This window comes from Panthera tigris, chromosome B2 (genome assembly GCF_018350195.1).
Source record: "Panthera tigris isolate Pti1 chromosome B2, P.tigris_Pti1_mat1.1, whole genome shotgun sequence".
NCBI lineage: Eukaryota > Metazoa > Chordata > Mammalia > Carnivora > Felidae > Panthera > Panthera tigris.
The window spans coordinates 41,355,430-41,377,124 of record NC_056664.1 but is presented as its reverse complement, the minus strand read 5'-3'; the positions used below and the strand labels follow the sequence as shown (position 1 = coordinate 41,377,124).

The 21,695-nt window shown below is 40.2% G+C and overlaps 1 protein-coding gene across 2 annotated transcripts in view; it reads left to right on the top strand.

The window, feature by feature from the left end:
* The window catches only part of XPO5 (exportin 5), a 48,093-nt gene that overhangs the window by 15,971 nt on the left and 10,427 nt on the right, over positions 1 to 21,695 (top strand). For both annotated transcript variants that reach the window (XM_042986435.1, XM_007085309.2), the window contains exons 11-20: positions 158 to 283; positions 1,262 to 1,352; positions 2,750 to 2,878; positions 4,136 to 4,254; positions 7,703 to 7,858; positions 9,025 to 9,066; positions 9,390 to 9,479; positions 10,220 to 10,419; positions 11,294 to 11,393; positions 12,253 to 12,434. In XM_042986435.1, the coding sequence (XP_042842369.1) occupies positions 158 to 283; positions 1,262 to 1,352; positions 2,750 to 2,878; positions 4,136 to 4,254; positions 7,703 to 7,858; positions 9,025 to 9,066; positions 9,390 to 9,479; positions 10,220 to 10,419; positions 11,294 to 11,393; positions 12,253 to 12,434 (1,235 nt within the window). The remainder of the gene's footprint in view (positions 1 to 157; positions 284 to 1,261; positions 1,353 to 2,749; positions 2,879 to 4,135; positions 4,255 to 7,702; positions 7,859 to 9,024; positions 9,067 to 9,389; positions 9,480 to 10,219; positions 10,420 to 11,293; positions 11,394 to 12,252; positions 12,435 to 21,695) is intronic.

Below are 21,695 nucleotides of genomic sequence, written 5' to 3'. Positions count from 1 at the left end.
ATTACTGATGCAGTACAGCATGGCCAGTTTCAAAATATTACAGAGATTTATTTCCATGAAAAAATACTGTTGATAATTGCTGGGCTAAGTCATAATCTTGGTTATATAAAATGCAGACCCTTAAACTGAGGTTTCTCTTTTTTTTCTTTCCCTTTAGTTTCTGCGCTCTTCAACTCAAATGACTTGGGGGGCACTTTTCCGTCATGAGATCCTATCCCGTGACCCTTTGCTGTTAGCAATAATACCAAAATATCTTCGTGCTTCTATGACTAACTTGGTCAAGGTATGCATTGGGAATCAAAATGTGCAGTGTGAATTACACACAGTAAGACTTAGATTGGCATCCAAGTGACAGCCCGGTCTTGGTCACTAAGATCTCTTCCTTGGACATGTCATTCTCTTATTCACCAAGAAGAAAGCAGCCCAAACTGGTCATTATAATCTACTTTTTCATATTTTGGAGCACTTTTATAGTAAGTATTGGGCTAGGTGCTAGGAAGAAGTAGGACAAGAGCAATGACCATGACCATGCAACGGGATAATGCTTTTCAGAGATTGAAAGCAGGCAGGGTAGAGTCAAGATTTTAAGAGGAGGTAATATGTGATTGTTTCTGAAGGTCCAGGAGAGTATGAGGGTGACTGAGAAGGGAGGAGGGCTAGTGGAAGCAAATTGCTCACTACCTCTGTAAAGTTGCTTGTGAATTCCTTGAGATCAGCTAAGTGCTCTTGCAGCTGACAGATGCTTAATCTTGATTTGTAAAATCAGAGAATGGGACCTATTTAAGTGTCCTCTTATTTCTTCAAGGAATATGCTAGCAGATGGCACACCCTGCTCTAATTCTTTGCCATGGTCTTCATTACCGTTTAAGTGAAACATACAAAGTTCCATGCTTGTTCCCCGGGGGTCAGCATTTAAGGAGACACATAGTTCTAGATTCTTTTTTGCTTATTGCCTACCGTATTAGCACATTGTGTTGAGACAGCCTTATACTCAGGCACCCTAAGCAAACTCTAGAATTTAATTCTCCCTGAGGAATCTAGAGGAGAGTGTCAAATGAGTGTTCTCTTTTCTACTGCTGTCAGGATTATTGGAACTAGGAGAAAATGGTGGACTTGGGGTAGACCAGAAGCAGTTACTTATTTAAAAAGATCTTACGCAGACCCTTAATTCTTCTTTAAAAACTGCTTCAGCTCCTAGAGTTTAAGACTCTTTTGATAGGTCTGTTTTCATCCCCTACCCCAATTATCTTTCTCTTTGCAGATGGGCTTTCCTTCTAAAACAGACAGCCCTAGCTGTGAATATTCTCGATTTGATTTTGATAGTGATGAGGACTTCAATGCTTTCTTCAACTGTAAGTGATAGTGGCCTGGAATTTCTCCCAGTAGTCTAAGAATGGCATCTAATATTATGAATCATAGTGCATGACCCTTGGGGTTCTATATTAAAGGCCCAAAATCTGGACAGCAGCCTGTTTAATCTCTAGTCTCATATTGCAGAGGGTACTGGGATTGCACTCATTCTAGGTATAGTAGTCTCTCTTGCACACGCATTACATGCACACACACACGCATGTGCACATACACAACCTTTGGACTTTGATGTTTAGGTAGTAACAGTGTGTTAGGCACTTGAATTTTTTTTTATACTTGGGATTAAATACCATCTTACTTTGCTGGTCCTCTAAAAAATACAGGCTATCTTATAGCCTAGTTGTGTTCTGGGTTTTCTGTAGCCTGGCTGGTTCCACACCATTCTTTTATTTTTTTAAATAACAGCCTTATGAGATATAATTTGTTTACCATACATTTCACCCATTTATAGTATACAATTCAGTGTTTTTTTATATATTTAGAGGTGTGCAACTATTGCCACAATTTTAGGACATTTTCATGACCCCCAGAAACCCTGTGCCCGTTAGCAATCAATCATTCCCAGTTCCCCCATCCCCCCACCAGCACCAGGCAACCAGTAATCCTCTATTTCTATATTTCATATAGAACAGATTATACAATATATGATCTTTTGTGACTGCCTCCTTTCATGTACGGTTATGTTTTTAAAATTCACTCATGTTATGGTGTAATCAATACTTTGTTTCTTTTTATCACCAATATTTAATTGTATGAGCATACCACATAAGTTGATGGATATTTGAGTCATTTCCACCTCTTGGCTGTTAAGAATAATGCTGCTATTAGGGTGTCTGGCTGGCTCAGTTAGTAGAGCATATGACTCTTGATCTCGGGGTTGTGAGTTCAAGCCCTACATTGGGCCTAGAACTTACTTAAAAAAAGTAATAATAATGCTGCTATACCATGTGTGTACATGTTCTTGAGTGGACAGACACGTTTTTTATTTCTCTTGGGTGTATGCCTAGAAAGGGAATTATTTGATCATATAGTAATTTTATGTTTAATGTTTTGAGGAACTGCCAGGCTGTTTTTCACAGCAGCCACATTGTTTTACATCTGTACCAATCTAATCTTTTAATTCCAACAGAAATGGGAGATCACTTTTAGTTTGCCTCTTTGAGGATTGAATGGTAGGGCAATCCCTAAAATTTGAAATTTGAAATCCCTAAAATTGAAAATTTCTGGATCTGTTCATCTTTATTGAACATTTGTTTACATTCAAAGCACAAATCTGCAGAACAGAGTCTCTGAACATTCTTCTCCTGGGATGGATAAATGAATGAACATTAAGCACCTATTACATGCTGCTCATTGATTTACATCTTTCTCTTGGCAGCCTCCCGGGCCCAGCAAGGAGAGGTAATGAGGTTAGCGTGTCGTCTGGATCCAAAGACTAGCTTCCAGATGGCTGGGGAGTGGCTGAAGTATCAGCTGTCAATTTCTGTTGATCCTGGATCCATGAACTGTAAGATGTTTTTATTTCTAAACATTAGTGAAGTATTGTATCAAATATACATAGGAAATAAACCTTCTGAGCCATACTTAGAACAACATGCTAATAGTGTTCAAAAATAAATTAGGGTAAAACCATGCTCCTGTCAGTTTTGTCTTCACATTTGTTTTCTAACAGAGTCAGCCAATTGCACATTGTTGATAATATTACTTCACTTTGGGCACCATCTTAACAAATTGCATGTCTAGACTTAATTTTTAAAGCTTTTCTACCAAGTTCTTGCATAGAACCATTCCTAAACTCAAAAGAATGTCTTGTTAGGCATAATAGGAGCAGTACGGGGACTTTCCATATCACTCAGCCACCTTATAGCCTTTGGAAATGTCACTTTATATAAAATCCTAATAGCTCTGTACCCAAATGCATAAGCCAGGTAACTTCTCTGTACTCTATATCATCTGTTGTCTTGTTAATGCATGCTGTGTGTGACAAGATTTAATAAAACAGGAAAAGCTAGAAGCTACTCCTTTAAAAAGGCTCCATATTTACGGTCACTTACCAACCACGCTAGTTAGTTGACATTCACAGGATTTAACATTCTGTTTTGCATATTCACAGTTGACTCTAAAGGTCTTGGTATCTAGTAAGTTGAATGTTTGTGGAGGCCAAATGTGTTGCACCAAGAGAAAGCTAGTAAATGGAAGCACTATATGGAAACAAGAAAAGTAATTTGTAAATCTTTTTGCCTGTGCCGTTCTGTTTGAGTGATATGCTTTAATGTGAAATTGGAGGGTGGCGCAGTTCTCTAGATAATAGCCCTTGCAGTTATCATGAGGCTACTGGATGTGAAGCAGCATTTTGTGTATTAGTTGTTTATTTGGAAGGACTCTTTGTGGTCTCAAGTATCTTAATTAATTCTATAGGTTTTCAAAGACAAGTTATAAAGGGCAAGGAAAGGAGAGATTGGTTGATATATTTCAGTCGCCTGTGATTGACTAGGCACTGTTCTTGATGCTTTCAAAGTGGTTTTATAGATATGACTCACAGAGGTGAATTCACACAGCTCATTGTTAGAGGTGGAGGCAGAATAGAACTTCTCTCTACTTTTAGTTCTTTTTTTCTCTAGGCTGAGAGGGGTTAGATTACCCTGTTCCTTCAACTGTGAAATTAAGTGGTCTTAGTCTAAGACCCCATTGCCTGTCTTCTGTGATCCTGTGGCAGTAGTGGTGGTGGTGGTGGTGTTTGTGTTAAAACCCTGTTCTCTTACAGCTGGAACTGGCGAAGGCAGCCTCTGCTCCATCTTCTCGTCTTCATTTGTGCAGTGGGAAGCCATGACCTTTTTTTTGGAAAGTGTGATCAACCAGATGTTTCGGACACTAGATAAAGACGTAAGTAACTGTTTCCTGTGCCGATGGCATAATGATTTTGATCTCTTTAAAAGTGACAGAGGGATTCGAAAATCTGCGGATGTGCATCCTACAGAAGAGGAAATGGAGAGTCAGGTTAAATAACATACTCAAGTTCAAATAGCTAGTAAACAGCAGAGCTGAGCCTCAAATGCAAGTCTCTGTCTCTAAGTGTACAGTGTTCAGTCTTTATTTTAAGGAGATAATAAGACAAACCCTGTTAGTACAGTGAACAACAGGTGTTGCAGGGAGGACAGTAATGGTAATCTTGAATTGGAAAATCTTCAGAGATGTTTGCCATTTAGCATCCTTCTCCGTTTACGGCAGGTAGACCAGAATATTCATGTTAGCTTATCAGTGTCCTCTTTCCTGAATATGAATAAATTGGTCTTGTTTCTGTGTGTTTCATATGAACTATATCATTCTTCTCTTATCTACCTTGGATGCAGCTATAATTAAGTAGGTGATAGTATATACTGTATTAACTAGGTTTATTAGGTTAAAATCATTGGATTTCTCATTTTAAAGTGATTATGTCTTAGTATGTTCCAGGTTAGTTGTAGGAAGAATCTAAATCCTTTGAAGATAAGTGAGATATATAGTGCTTTTTCTTACAAATGGCATATTAACAAATTAGGTTTTAGAGTCATTAACGTCATCTGCTTTTCCATTGATTCATTTCAGTTTGAAATGATGGTATTCAGAGTTTGTTCCAAAATTTAGGTGGGAAATTGTACTTAGATTCTGCATTTTTACTAAATGCGCCCTTTTTCAGATTTAGATGGAACTGTCAAGAAAGCCCTTTTTTCACTGAATCAAGGGAAATGGTTGTGGGGTTTCCTTTCCTGGTATTTTTAATTAGACACCTTGATGGAGCCAAATATGTGGGTATGACCCTGTTGGAAAGCAGGAGAATGAAGTGGTCACGGTTTGTCAGGTACTTGTCTTTAAAATATATGAAAGGACTGGCAGTATCAGGGGAAGGATGCCTCGTAGGTTGTAGCCTGGATTGTATGCTAAGTCATTTAATATGCTGGTATTTGGTCAAAATGCCAAATTTTAGTTGGTCAAAAGGTACAAAACGTTGGATTGTGTATAAGGGAAAGATGGGGACTGGAAACAAAGCAAAGGTAACAATTAGAAATTGAGTAGGTGCTCACTTTGGCAGCACATACACTAAAACTGGAACAGAGAAGGTCAGCATGGCCCCTGTGCAAGAAATTGAGTAAGAGTCTGAACAGTTAGTGGGGAGAAGAACAATAGAACGAAATTCTTTTTTCCTGAGGAGATTCCTAGGTAGTAGTATTTAGGTTTGTTAGTGACAAACCTCTGACTCTAAAACCTTTTTTTCTTCACCAAAATAAAATGGGTCAGAATGAAGCATTCCTAAAGTGTTTGGTGAATTGTATATGATGAAATTATTCACCAACTTATTAACAAAGCTGTAACACGTTCTATGTCCCAGAAGTGTGCAAATGACGGATCTCAGCCTGTTACATTCCCACTTGCTGCTACCAGTTTCTGACTCTGCGTAGTATTGCCTAATCCAGTGGTTTTACAAACTGCTCACATTGTGCTCTTGGTCCCCACCCTCACCCAGGGTCCATCAGAGCAGCTCAGCTTTTATCCCGTGAGAGAATTTGACCAAGAGGTTCTTTGGCTAGAAAGGATTTTTGAAAAGCTACTTCTCGTTTATAGTGGCATTAGCTGAGCTTATATGTCCAGAGGACTTATTTTAGCAATGGATTAAGGTATGGAATAGCTTTGGAGGGGGAGGAAATCACATTTTGAAAACGAGGATTGATTTGCCTCAGACAGTAAAATATAAAGCTACATTATTTTAAAGCAGTGTGGTACTCACATTAGATACGGCTCATTGGAACAAAATAGACCAGAAACAACCTGGAGCTTGTATAAGCATCCCAAAGAAATTGAGAGGGATTGGGTCATTTAATAAACAGTATTGGGGAAAATTAGCTGTTTGAGGAAAGGTCCCTAAGTTGAAAAACAGTGAAAGTAATGACAAAAAAGTGAATTGAATGACTATACGTATTTTTTTCTTAACTTGCAAACTGTAAAAGGCAAACTTGGAGCAATATTTGGAGTAAATACCGGTGGGATTAATATCTTTACTATAAAAACTTACATCTCTTAAACAATTGGTATCACAGCTTTGGAGAATAATTTGGCAGTGTCTAGTGGAGATGCCTCGCCTTATAACCCAGCAACTTCACTGCCAAGTCTGTACTCTGAAGAAACCCTGCATGTGCATCAAGCCCCAATATTGAAGAGGATCCTTGTGTGTTGAGCCAAGGAAAAAACTTACTATCCCCCAATAGACTGTACAGAATAGAAGATAACATATTTATAGAGCAGTAAAAAAGAACTAGGGTATACTTTGAATAAGGATGATTTTCAGAGCACCTGGGTGGCTCGGTCGGTTTGGCATCCAACTCTTGATTTCAGCTCAAGTCATTAATTATCTCAGGGTTCTTGGGATCGAGTCCTGCATCAGGCTCCATGCTAGTGCAGAGCCTTCTTGGGATTCTCTCTCCCTCTCTCTCTACCCCTTCCCAGCTTGTGCACGTGCATGCTCTCTCTCTCAAAATAAATAAACTAAAAAAAAAAAAAAAAAAAAAAGGGTGATTTCTCATGAACATAATGTGGACCCCCAACAGCAAGCTACAAAAGTAGGCATACAATTCTGTGTAACTGTGAATGTGTATATTTGTGGAAAAATATACAGAAATGAGGGAATCCTTGAAACTGTGAACATCAAATTCAGAATAGTGGCTACCTCTAGGGTATGCACACAAAACAACCACTCTGTCAGTAACATTGTACTTCTCAAAGTGGTCATATGGAGAGCTATTAAAGTATTGCTTACACCTTTTTAAAGGCCTGGAATATTTCACAACTGAAGAAATGCAAATTTATATAAACTCCTTGTTTTACTGCAAAGGTTTTAGGGAATAAACTCAAACTGCTGCTGAGAACATGGTAAGAAGGGCATATGGGTGGGTAGAGAATCAATTGATGCAGCTTGTAAAGAAGAAAAATATTAATTCAGAAATACCCATACCTCTTGATTAAGTAATTCCAGTCATCCCCAAAAATCTCTTCTTCAAATGATATAACTGAAAATGTAGCCAAAATCTTTTTGCAGAGATATTTGTTAGCACTGTTTTTAGTAGTAAAGAACTAGCAACATTCTCAATGTCTAGTAGTAGGAAAAGCTACATCTTTACGAAAGCACATAGTAGCATCATTTAGGAAAAGTTTTAATAACATGGGGTACTGCTTATAAAAAGCAGTATATAAAACCATATGTGGTGAACCATATTATGTATTTATAAACCAAAACCTAAAGGTTAATTTACCACAAGTGCTTATTAGCCCTGCCAACCTCCTTTTCATGTCTGTATTATAGGCACTTCCTGTTAATGATGGAATAGAGCTGTTGCAAATGGTCCTGAACTTTGACACCAAGGATCCTCTCATCCTGTCCTGTGTCCTCACTAATGTCTCTGCACTCTTTCCATTTGTCACCTACAGACCAGAGTTCCTGCCCCAGGTCTTCTCTAAGGTAAATGCCATCTCCTTTATAAACTTTGTTTTGGCATTTTTGAGCCAATTATTGTTTTTTGTAACTATTTTTGAGAGTCTTTGAGACAAGCTAATAAAGAGTCATTTATTCATTCATCAAATATGCAGTACTTACTGTGGATCAGGTACCATGTTAGTAGAAAAGGCTTACTTATCCTTTAGATGCTCTGTTTGGAAATAAAATCACATAAACGGTTGTTGTGCCCATGTGGCATTGCAGTTAATAGCCAGGTATACTGAAAAGTGGAAAAGAATACCTAAAGAAGGATATCAAAGTGTGCTATCAGATTATTAGGAGGGGATTTGTGAGAGGAATGGTCAGTGCGGATGGTTTTTGGGTTTCCTGTTTAGGTGAGTAAGTGGAGCACCATCTGAGTGAGAATACTGGATTTGGTAAGAGTAAGGAAGAGGAGTAAGTTCAGTTTGGGGATACTACATTTGAAGTATATGTACAACATCTAGGAGGCACCTCACAATACTATTTGAGGTTAAAGGTCTGGACTCTAGAAAATTATAATATTAAGGTGGCATCATCATAGAAGTGCCTACAGTAGAGGTGAAGCTATAGGAAAGAGGGTGATATGTATGTAGAGATGGACATGTAGCTCAAGCAGGGAACCCAGGGGATCGTCACTGGGGGAGGAAGGCAAAGAACGAGAAGCCCCCAAAGAAGAAAAAAGAAATGAGAACGTGCGTTACAAAGTTCAGTAGAACTTCAAAAAGGTGGACTCATTTGTTGCAACAGAAATACTCTATGAATTGGGGAATATCCATGGGGTTTCTTGATTAGACCTTTGTTAGAGTATAATTCTGTCCTAGTGACTAGGGCAGTAGTCATGCTGTATTAGGTTAAAGAGTCGAGAAGTTACACCATGGTGAGGGAATCACCATAGTTGAGTGTTTGGCTGTTGGCTTGGATTATTCGGGGTTTCTGGGACCTTCACCTTTGTGAAATGTTTGATAGTAAAGTTGTGAGTCTCAAGCCTTTTGTAGAGTTATCTGAGAAAAAGTCTGAAATTTCGTAACACTGATTGAAAACCCTTTTGTTACACTTTGGGGATTTTGTTGGAAACCTAGATCTAAGTATTATTTTTAAATACTTTATGCATTTGGTACTGATGAGTGGCTTTTTTTTCTTACCCTTAGCTATTTTCATCTGTCACTTTTGAAACTGTTGAAGAAAGTAAGGTAAGGCCATTAATTCAACAAATCCTAACTTCTGGAGAGCAAAAGTATGAATGCCTAACCCATAAGTCTAGATTTTTTTTATAAGTAGAAGGGGTTATTAGTAAAGGCAGGACATAGTCCTATGGTATGGTGTTTATAGTAGAGATACTCTAAGGCAAAATCAGTGAACATGTGTATTCATGGTGACTATAAATGTCACTCCATTAAACTCCCACAGTGTGAAAATTGTGAATTTGTCTCTGAAGGAGGTATTTTATGTGATTCTGTGCAGCATCTGTAAATTACATTAAAAGTGGCCCCAAGTTTGTTGAATGTCTTTCCAGGCCCCCAGAACCCGGGCAGTGAGGAATGTGAGGAGACATGCTTGTTCTTCCATCATCAAGACATGTCGTGACTACCCCCAGCTCGTACTGGTAAGCCCCTGGACTCTGACCAGTAGCCACTGAGACCTGTTGAGTTTAGTTACACTGTTCTGTAAATCCAGCCCTAAGTATACCTCATATAAAGAGAAAGCTAGGAACTGTATGTAGCTTTGCTTCAAGTAAGTATCCCTGAGTCGAGGGCCTTCTTCCTCTCCTACTTAGTAATGGAGTTAAAAATGCAAATTATTCCCTCAAAATGTGTGGTTCTTTTCCATATAGATGACCAAGTTTTCCCTGTCAGTGTACACGTTTTTACCGTACTAGGTGGTATTCTTTACTACTGCCAAATGGTGTGCCTAATCTTGAGAGAAGCCAGATGCAAATCCCAGCCTGTTTTGGAGGGTTGCTAGAGGAAATTTTGTACTATTCCAGATTACAAATTAACCAGAAATTTCTTCTCAATACTGGCAGTTATGTGTCTTCGTAACGTGTATAAACAAACTGATCTTTGTAAATATACTATAAAAGTTGATATAGAAAAAAAGACATTGTTTTCACAGTTGTACTGTGGGGAAGTACAGTTACCCAAATGAGACAAGAACCACCTTCTGCCTGAATTGCCTTGCTTGTTCAGGCAAAAGAACGCTATAACTAAATTACTAAGTGACAGTCTTATAGGCCTGACCTTCCTAGGAATGCCTTGATCCTCTTTCCACCTTCCTTGAGTGACCCACCTCTCCTTGAAAATCAGACCTTCATCACCTTTGGGTATTTTTCTTTGTAATCTGCAGCCCAATTTTGACATGCTTTATAACCATGTGAAGCAACTCCTCTCCAATGAGTTACTCTTGACACAAATGGAGAAGTGTGCCCTCATGGAAGCCCTGGTTCTCATTAGCAACCAATTCAAGAACTACGAGCGTCAGAAGGTGTTCCTAGAGGAGCTGATGGCACCAGTGGCCAGCATCTGGCTTTCTGAAGACATGCACAGGTAGAGGAGATCCTTTGCCCCTGACCCTCACTGCACTGGAGCACCCTTCTATTTTAAGAGCTATTCCCAGGGTGGGAGTATGAGGATATCAAGGCGTGATGACCCCATTGGTGATATTTGAAGTTCAAAAGCAGTCTTTAATTCTCATGGTTGAAAATGTCACCTTCAGTACAGAGGCATAAGGAGAGAGAAGAAATTAGTAAAAGTAGGTAGTATGGTCAGGAGGCCACAGAGTCAGAATTGCTATGGTGTCAACATTGCAGCATGAACCAATGTAGAGAAATGAGAACAGCCAATAGAGGCTGTATAGTAGGCATCGCGTAGACACTTACGTGTGCCCATGGAGCATTCTAAAGCTCACATTCTTTTTGCTAATGACATCTAGAAGTGGGAAGACAAGTAGGCGCCCAGGTGGTTCAATCAGGTCAAGCGTCCAACTCTTGATTTCAGCTCAGGGTTCCCAAGGTTCGTGAGATCAAGCCCTGCGTTGGGCTCTGTGCTGACAGCATGGATCCTGCTTGGGATTCCCCCTCTCCCTCCCCCTCTCCCTCCCCCTCCCCCTCCCCCTCCCCCTCCCCCTCCCCCTCTCCCTCCCCCTCTCCCTCCCCCTCTCTCTCCCCTTCTCTCTCCCCAACTTGAGCATGTGTGCACTCGCTCTCACTCTCTCTCTCTCTCAAAGTAAATATTAAAAAAAAAAAGAAGTGGGAGGAGAAATTTAAACCTTCAAATGACAGCTAACAATATGATTAGGTTCCTTTCACTTTCTAACAACTGCTCTTTGGAGCTAAATAATCATAGCTTATTAGCTTTTGTGGAAGAAATTCACTTTGCTTAAAATCATGGTATAACTTGTCTTTGCCACTGCAACCTTCAGAGTGCTGTCAGATGTTGATGCTTTTATTGCCTATGTGGGAGCTGATCGCAAGAGCTGTGACCCAGGCCTGGAGGATCCCTGTGGCTTAAACCGTGCACGAGTGAGTAAACGGCTGGGAATGGGAAGCTGCATTGGCCCCAGGTGGGAATAGGGTGTTGTCATTTGTTGAGTTTCTTAAAGATGTTTGTTTTTTTTTAATGTGCATGAGAAATCTGGGAGTCTCCACTTCCCTAAGCTTCTCCTTTCTTTTCTTCTTTACTCTTGAATTCTTGTGTTAGTTCCTACAGCAAAGCAGATGGTCTTTTCTTTGAACTCGTTATTTTGACTTTAAGGATCTCTAAATAGCTCTGAAGAGTGAAGTGTAATGAGGAATTAGGTCAGAATTTGGTGGGCAGTATGAGTCCTCCCTGCCACTGCTGTCTGGGAAGTAGAGTCTTAAATGATGATCTAACTTGCAAACCTGAGAGTTTTTAGTTCTTTGCTATTCAAATAAACATTGTTCCTGGTTCCAATATGGCAGAATTCTACTTAACCTGGCAAGTAGTAGGTTGGTTGAGAGTGCCATGAGTGAGGATTAGAGCAAAAGCTGTGAGGGCCCAAGATGGAGGGTGGGTGGGGTGCAAGGTCAGCCAAAACAAGACGAAATGTTGGCAGTCTAAACACTTGGTTGTGAAGCATGTCCGGGCCACCTTCTAATTGGGATCCTACAAGAGCCTCTGGAAGGACAACCTCATGTAAAGGAAACTTCTAGAGCCTACCACTGGTCCTAAAGATGGCAATGAAAGGATCCCTCTTAGATTGACCTTAAAAGAAGGGACAGGAATTTATTTAAATAAATGGGGCTCCTTTCCTTCTCTCCGGCTTCTGTATCACGTTTGCCATAACATTGCATACGGATAATAACACTTGTGGTTTTTCTTGCTCTTTATGGGTATCTTTTGTTTTATGTTTTTCTATAGATGAGCTTTTGTGTATATAGTATTCTGGGTGTTGTGAAGCGAACTTGCTGGCCCACTGACCTAGAAGAGGCCAAAGCTGGGGGATTCGTCGTGGGTTATACACCCAGTGGCAATCCAATCTTCCGTAACCCTTGCACAGAACAGATTCTGAAACTTCTGGACAATTTGCTTGCCCTTATAAGGTGAGTTGGAATAATAGTTTTTCTGTTGTTGGTGGGTTTCTTTTACCTTAAGAATCTCAGAAGTGTAATCTCCTTACATTTCTTCAGATCATGGTGGTAGTAAATGGGGGATTAGGTCTTCTTTCTCTCTAGATTGGGGTCTCTTTTTAAAAATAATTCTAGCTCTCGCTTGCTTAAGTGTTGCTGTCCAAGTGAACACATGGAACCTAATCCCAAAATGGCTTTTCTCATTTTGAGCCTTTCTTCTGTGTTCCTCTATTCCTTTATACTTTTTAAAAAAAAAATTTTTTTAATGTTTATTATTTTTGAGAGAGAGACAGAGTGCAAGCAGGGGAGGGGCAGAGAGAGTGAGGGAGACACAGAATCTGAAGCAGGCTCCAGGCTCTGAGCTGTCAGTACAAAGCCCAGTGCACAGGGCTCGAACTCATTAACTATGAGATTATGACCTGAGCCGAAGTTGGACGCTTAACCGACTGAGCCACCCAGGCGCCCCTTTAATTTTTTTTTAATGTTTATTTATTTTTAAGAGAGAGAGAACGTGAGCAGTGGGGGAGGGGGTTCAGAGAGAGAGAGGGAAACACAGACTCTGAAACAGGCTCCAGGCTCTGAACCGTCAGCACAGAGCTGGACATGGGGCCTGAACTCCGGAACGGCGAGATCATGACCTGAGCCAAAGTCGGACGCTTAACCTACTGAGCCACCCAGGCACCCCGACTTCTTTATGCTTTATCCCTGCTTTTTACTTTAGGTTTTATTTGTCCAGATTTTTGTCACTAAACAAATTGTTGGAAGCAGGACAGTTGCTTTCTCTAGTAGTCCTTCTGGGTGGTATTCAAATGAGCTCATCTGAATTTATGAATAATGACTCTCAAATGGACCAAACATGCAGTGGCTAAACGTGGCAGAGGAAAGCATGATGCATGTTCCTCCTCAGACCAGCAGCATTAGTGTCACCTGAGAACTTGTCTGAAATACAGAATTGGGGCCCCACTCTAGTATTAAATCTGAATCTGTTTTTTAACAAGATCCCCAGGTGGTTTGTGCATACACTAAAGGTTCAGAGTCACTGTTACAAATCATAGGAGCCTAGTGTAAAGTGGAAGTAGGCCAAGCCTAGGCTTGTTGGTTACCTGAGGTATATTTGATGATTCAGGGACATTCGACAGTGAAAAGTAGGTTATAGCTAGAATTTAGTTCTTACTGGCCAAGGCAAAGTTTGATTCCTTTTTTATATTTTATAGTATTTCTGAGTTATATGTAGGTTAGAGCTCCGTTCCAGTGCTTTTGGCCTCTTACTCGGTGGGAAGAGCAGCATCTCAACTGGGCGAGCCAAATTACTCATGTCTTTGGGACGCTGCCCTAGAAGCATACTCCCTAGATCATCAGCTTAAGAATCAAAGGTCTTAATGTTGACCAAATTGGAGAGCTGGAGTATCTGAAAGAGTGGTCACTGGGGATATGTCTGTGGAAATAGGCAGTATTTTGTTCTGATTTCAAAAAGAAGAAAGATTTCAATAAAGAAGTGGGCATGCATACTGAGAATGTAGTAAAATACTTAATCAAAGAAAGTTTTTTTTCCCATATTGATGTTTTTAAAACCAAAAGGTTCTTCTGTAGCTTGGAGAAAACTGAAAGTGATGAGGCCGGGTAGCAACACACACATCAACTGGGCCTTTCTAGGCTTGTGGCTGGAGGCCATGTGGTAAGAACCCAGACTTGGAAAGATGGTTCGTTTCTGTTTTGGCGAGACCTCAATAGTATGGTTGTCCCTATACTTTTCTAAGAGTTCAGTGTTTTTGAAAAATCCCAAAGTCAATCAAAAGAGATTTTGAGAAGTGTTTACCATGGTTATGGAGCAGTTCCATTCTTTTAAGTCATGTACATCTGGAGCTATTAGAGTTTTGTCTTGTTTTTTCAGTAAATTTTATCTTGAAGTATATAAGGGCACAAACAGATATAAGAAAAGGATAGGAATTATGGGTGCATGTAGATGAATTTTCACAAAGCGGACACATCCGTGTGATCAGCATCCAGATCAACAAACAACATTAGCAAACGGTCATTAACCCATTCCTCAAGGGTAACCACTATTCTTACCTTTCAACATTTTGCCTGGTTTTCTGAGCTTTATTAGTCAGAAGCATGCATGCCTTCTTGTCCGGCTTCTCTTGCTCAGTAACATGTTTGTGAGAGTCATCCAAGTTACTGCATGTAGTTGTGGTTTGTTCATTCTCGTTGCAGGTGTGGTAGTCTATCATGTAATTATGCTGTCACTTAGTCATTTAGCATTGACTTTTCAGTAGTTTCCAGCATTTCATTATGACAAACAGTGCAGTGGTGCTGCAGTTTGTATTCTAGTAAATGTGTTTGGTGTACACATAATTTCTGTTGGGTTGGGACGGAATCCTACATGTAGGAGTGGAGTTCTTAGTTTATAAGATATGCATATTTTCGGTTTTATAGACGTCTAGAACCAGATAGTTTTCTAAAGGGATGTACTCATTTACATTCTCTCCAGTTGTGTATTGGAGCTTTGAGTTTTAACTCCTTGTCAAATAGTCTTATAACACAAGACTGGCTCTTGAGCACTTGAAATGTGATTAATCTGAATTGAGGTAAGGTTTAAGTATAAAATACACACCAGATTTCGAAAACTTAGTACAAAGAAGGAATGTGATATATCTTGTTAATAATTTTTTGTATTGATGTTGAAATGATGGGTTTTTTGTTTTTTGTTTGTTTTTGATTTTTTTTTTTTTTTTTTTTTTTTTTTGGTGCATTGGGTTAATTAAAATATAATTAATGTAACTTGTTTTTGCTTTTTTAAGTTTGCCTGGCTAGAAAATTTTAATTGGCTTATGTGGCTTACATCATATTTCTGTTGGACAGTGTCATTCCTAGTGGGTCAGATGGAGACCACTGAGCAGTACAAAACATTCCTGAAATTAAAGATGATCTAAATAAATGGAAAGGAATCCCATAATCATGAATTGGAAGATTTACTTTTGTTAAGATAGAAAACTACACAAAGCAAACTACAGATTCAATGCAATCCTTGTTAAAATTCCAATGGCCTTTTTTGCAGAAATAGAAAAGTTGGGATCTTCAGATTAATATGGAATTGCAAGGGGCCCCAGAAAGCTAAAACAATCTTGAAAAAGAAGAACAAAGTTAGGGGACTCAAACTTCTCAGTTTCAAACTCCTCAGTCTCAATTCACTATAAAGTTAATTCTCAAAATAATTCGGTGCTGCCATAAGACCTGTAGAATGATGACCCAATCAGAAAATGGGCAAAAGAGGGGCACCTGGGTGGCTCAGTCAGTTAAGCGTCTGACTTCGGCTCAGGTCATGATCTCACGGTTTGTGAGTTCAAGCCCTGCGTCAGTATCTGTGCTGACAGCCTGGAGCCTGCTTTGGATTCTCCCTCTCCCCCTCTCCCCCTCTCCCCCTCTCCCCCTCTCCCCCTCCTCTCCCCCTCCTCTCCCTCTCCTCCTCTCCTCCTCTCCCTCCGCCCCTCCCCCGTTCATGCTCTGTCTCTCAAAAATAAAAATAAACATTAAAACGTTAAAAAAATGGGCAAAAACCAGACATTGTTCCAAAGAAGTTATCAAATGGCCAACAAGCCCATGAAAATATGCTCATCATCATTAGACATTAGGAAAATGCAAATCAAAACTATGAGCTACCATTCCACATTCAGTAGGATGGTTGTAATAAAAAGTAATAATTTTTTAATTAAAAAAATGTTTTTTTCATGTTTATTTTTGAGAGAGAATGTGAGTGGGGGAGAAGCAGAGAGAGAGGGGGGGACACAATCTGAAGCAGGCTCCAGGCTCTGAGCTGTTAGCACGAAGCCCATCGCAGGGCTCAGACCCACAAACTGTGTGATCATGACCTGAACTGAAGTTGGAGGCTTAACCAACTGAGCCACCCAGGTGCCCCAAAAAGTAATAATTAAAAAAAAAAACAAAATTCTACGTGTTGACAAGGATGAGGAGAAACCCTTGTTCATTGCCTATGGGAACATAAAATGGTTCAACTACTATGGAAAATACTTTGGCAACTTTTCAGAAAATTAAATATAGAATTACACGACTTAGCATTTCCACTCACATGTATGTACCCAAAAGAATTGCCAGTAAGTACACAAACGAACACTTGTTGACGCAGACAAATACTTGCTGACAATTGTTCTTCCAGCACTGTATCACGGTAGCCATTTGGTGGAAACAACTCAAATGTCCTTCCGTGGTTGAATGGATGAACAAAACATTGTATGTGCACATAATGGGATTTTGTTCAGCCATAAGAAGGAATGAAGTACTGTTAGCATTTTATAATGTAGCTGAATCTTGAAAACATTATGCTAAGTGAAAGAAGCCAGACACAGAAGACCGCTATTGTGTAATTCCCTTTGTGTGAAATATCTAGAATAGGTAAATCTATAGAAACAGTAAATTGGTGGTTGCCAGAAGTTGCGGGAAGGGAGAAATGGAGATAACCTGCTACTACTTAACTGTTCCTACATTTTTAGTGCAAGTGTGCAGGGGAAGGCAGAGGGAGAAAGAATCCCAAGCAGGCTTCACACTGACAGCACTGAGCCTGATGTAGGGCTCCATCTCACAAACCGTGAGATCATAACCTGAGCCAAGATCAAGAGTAGGATGCTTAACCAACTGAGCCACCCAGGCCCCCTGTAACTATTCTACTTAATGGTTATGGGGGAAGAATGTGATCTGTCCTTGGCCCCTACAGTTCCTTGGCCCCTATAGTTCCCTGGTGTGAAACCTTTAAAAGTTGAGCTGGTGATTGCACAACATTGTGAATGTCATAAATACCACTGAATTGTATACATTTGAAAATGATTAATTTTCAGGGCGCCTGGCTGGCTCCTTTGGTGGAGCATGTGATTCCTGATCTTGAGGTTGTGAGTTCAAGCTCCACATTGGGTGTAGAGATTACTTAAAAATAAAATCTTTAAAAGGAAAAATGTAGTCTTTTGTGTTACTCTTCATTCCAGGAAATGAGCACAAACTTGGGGCACAACTGCATTTAGCAGCAATTCCAACAATTGGCTATTAGTGTATCCATGCCCATGGCTTAGTGACTCTAGGCCACAGCCAGGCTCAGAAAGCTCAGATAAATTAAAGAATGACCACAAGGCCACAACTTAGGATGCAGTTTCTTCTACCCCTGCCTTGGTACAGGAGGAGGGCTATGAGACTAGTGTGTAATATATGCGTATCAGCCCCCACCTTGTTTCTAAGTGTGCCATCCTCTTACTCACCTTTGCTCATGCTGTTCCCCCTCACCTTTCCTCTTCTTTGCCTCAAATGCCTATTAAGTCATCAGGCTTTAACTCCAATGTTACCTGACCCTTCATTCTCTCCATGAGAGTTAACTGCTCCTTTCTGAATGCTCCTGAAGCCTTTTTAATGTGGCTGTCAAAGATTTGCCTGCTCCGTGAATGATTTCTTAAACAAGATGCAAGAAAAACCACGGTAAAGGTCAGTACGTTTGTGTTAAAACAAAAGCCCAGGAGGGGGCGCCTGGGTGGCTCAGTTGGTTAAACCTCCAGTTCTTGATTTCAGCTCAGGTCAATGATCTCACGGTTTCGTGAGTTCAAGCCCTGTGTCGGACTCTGCGCTGGCAGCACGGAGCCTGCTTGGGATTCTCTCTCCCTCTTTCTGCCCCTCCCCCACTCGTGTTCTCACTTTCTCTCTCTCAAAATAAATAAATCAACAACAGCAACAAAAAAACTAAAGCCCAGGAAGATGACAGAGTAGGAAGCACCAGGAATCTGTCACCCCATCTAGAGAACAGTTGTATTGGCAGAATCTGTGTTGATTTTGGAACTCTGGAATCTTGAAGGCTTGCACCTTCTAGGGGAAGATTTGAACAGTAAATTGTGGTAATTTCAATCAATATCAGCTCCTAGCACAGTAGCAGCTACCCAGACCCCAGCCCTTTGACAGGCAGCTGGTGTTTCTGGAACAGTTTGTACACAGCTTGCAGAGCCAGGGTGAGCAAAATGGATCTAGCTCCCTAAATATTAGAGATCTGTGCTCTGATCACTGATTGCTACTTCTGATCACAGAGGTGCAGATACAGAAGTTGGCAGTGGTTATTGTACCTTTTCCCATTGTTGTAAGCCTCTTCCCTTCCTACTGAAGTAACATTGAGGAGATTTAAAGGGCCAGTCCCTCCCCCCCTTCATTTTTTGCCTTTCCTTTTTGTGAGCCACACTTTAAAGATTAGGGCATTCTAAACTGCATATATGGGGAAAATTAAAAAGTGGTCATGCATGACCAGGGAAAGGCTCAGAAAAGACCTGAAAAACCATTAAGTTAATACCTCAGTGGATCTTTGGCACAGAGATAGCCTACAACAATCAAACAACAGGATGGGGAAGGAGAAGAATATGATTTTCAGAATTAACCACAACATTAGACCCAAATGTCTGGTGTTCAGCCAAAAATCAGAAGGCATGCAAAGAAACAGGAAAATATGACCCATTCAGAGGAGAAAATAAATTAACAGAATCCGTCTCTGAAGAAGATCTAATGGGAGATCTACTGGACAAAGACTTTAAAACAGCTGTCTTGGGGCGCCTGGGTGGCTTGGTCGGTTGAGTGTCCGACTTCGGCTCAGGTCATGATCTCATAGTTCATGGGTTCGAGCCCCACGTTGGGCTCTTTGCTGACAGCTCAGAGCCTGGTGCCTGCTTCAGATTCTGCGTCTCCTTCCCCCTTCCCCATTTATGCTCTCTCTCTCTCTCTCTCTCTCTTTCGAAAATAAATAAAGATTAAAAAAAAATTTAATTAAGAAAATAAAACAGCTGTCTTAAAGATGCTCAAAGAATTAGAGAAAGATGTGGAGAAAGAAATAATGTGTGAACAAAATGGTAATATCAATAAAGAAACAAAACCTAAAAGGAACCAAAAAAATGCTAGAGCTGAGAAGTACAGTAACTGAAATGAAAAATTCACTAGAGAGATTCAAAGGCGGATTTCAACAGCAGAGTGCAGGGCTGCCTGGCTGGCTCAGTCAGAGGAGCATGTGACTATTGACCTCAGGGTCATGAGTTCAAGTCCCATATTGGGTGTAGAGATTACTAAAATAATTTTTTTAAAGAAGTGCAGATAGGACAATGGAAATTAATGAGGCTGAAAATGAAAAAAAAGATTAAGGGAAAAGGAACAACCTAAAGAACCTGTGGTCACTCAAAGTAATATGAATCGTGGGAGTACAGCGTTGGTGGGTATATAAAATGGTACAGCTGCTGCAGAAAAGAGTTGAACAGTTCCTCAAAAAAAAAGAAAAAAAAATGCTATATGATCCAACAATTCCATTTGTGAGTTTTCAAAAGAATTGAAAGCAGGGTCTCAAAGAGGTATTTATATACTCAAATTCATAGCAGGACTATTCACTCTAGCTAAAACGTGGAAGCAGGAGTGCCCCGGCTGGCTCAGTCAGTAGAGCATGTGACTCTTGATATCGGGGTTGTAAGTTCGAGCCCCACATTGGGTGTAGAGATTACTTAAAAATAAAATCTTTTTTAAAAAATGTGGAAGCAACCCAAGTGTCCATCAGAGGATGAATGTGATAGATTAGGTGCCATAGAGTATCATTCAGCTTTTAAACGGAAGGAAATTCTTCAATATGCTACAACATTAATGAACCTTGAGGACATTGTGCTAAGTGAAATAAACCAGTCACAAAAGGACAGATCCTATATGGTTCCAGTTATACAAGATGCTTAGTATGGTCAGAATCATAAAGACAGTATAGTGGTTGCCAGGAGCTGGGGGAGAGAGGAATGGGGAGATATTGTTTAGTAGGTACAGAGTTTCAGTTTTATAAGCCAAAAATGGGGGGAGGGGGATGGTGAAGGTTGCACAACAGTATGAGTGTATGTAGCACCACTGAACTGTATGCTTAAAAATGATAAATTTGGGGGTGCCTGACTGACTCAGTTGGTAGAGCATGCAACTCTTAATCTCAGGGTTCTAAATTCAAGCCCCACGTTGAGTGTAGAGATTACTTAAAAATAAAAATGTTTTTTAAAAATGCTCAATTTTATATGTATTTTACCAAAATGGGAAAAACAGGGGGCATAAAGCCTACTGGAAATATCAATGTAAGCAAATCAGCCACAGACCGGGAGAAGGTATCTGCAACCCATGAGTTGCAAAGCACCAGTATCCAGTGATTCTACCTGTCTGTGTCCACCATAGAGACATAACAGACTCTCGCACACGTACCCAAGGATACCTCTGCAGAAAAGCTCATTGCTAGAAATGGAGACAAACTTACTAGCTCTGAGGGGAGACATACTGGAATTAATTGGTATTCTAAAAGTTTAAATGATTGTACTGAGTGTAAATGATTAGATGTACAATGTTGAGGGTACCTGGCTGGCTCAGAAGAGCATGCGACTCTTGATCTCAGGGTCATGAGTTTGAGCCCCATGTTGGCTGCAGAGGTTACTTAAATAAAACTGGAAAAGAAAACAGTGCTGAGCATTTTTTTAACTTAAATAAGCATGGTCTAAAATGATCTGGTCGGTGTGCTGCTTAAATATTTAATCCTGATGGTGTCTCTTATGTAATTTTCTCTCTGTTTGAAATGTTTTTATAATTAACTTTTAGAAGAAAAATAAGTAGATATGCTCTCCGGCTGTAGATGGTTCCGTGGTGCCGTTGGTTATGGGCAAGAGGGCTGACATCTGTGGATGGCAGGTAGCTCGGGCCTATGGTCATTGCTCCCTAGCCATGCACAGCCAGTGAGTGCTCCGGTGAGTCATTTTGGTCTCATGTTGGGAACTGTGACTCTTCTTTGAGGAGGCAGAAACAACTATCAGAGCATTCTAGGGTCCATGCTCTTAGAGTGAGACCCAAATATCTGAAAAGTAGGGGCATTTTATTACCTTCTCTGTGTTCCTGCCTATAAAAACACAGTGCCTCTGACATTTCATCCTATGTCACCTGCAGTCTGCAAATTGGGAGTGTTTAGGCAATTGTCTCAGGATTAAAAGAATTTCCCTTTCTGGCTTTAGACTGTGATGCCATCCAGCTGTCTGTAGGATTTGCTTCTCGTCTTGATTGCTTCTAGGTGTTGAATACTATACAACCAAATACTCTATTCCTGTTTCCAGGGAAACATTTAAATGTTTATACCCTATTTTCTTTTCCCTGCAGGGAGCAGTGTTGACAGGGAGATCTTGTCTATGTAAAGTATTTCACCTGAATTACAAGGTG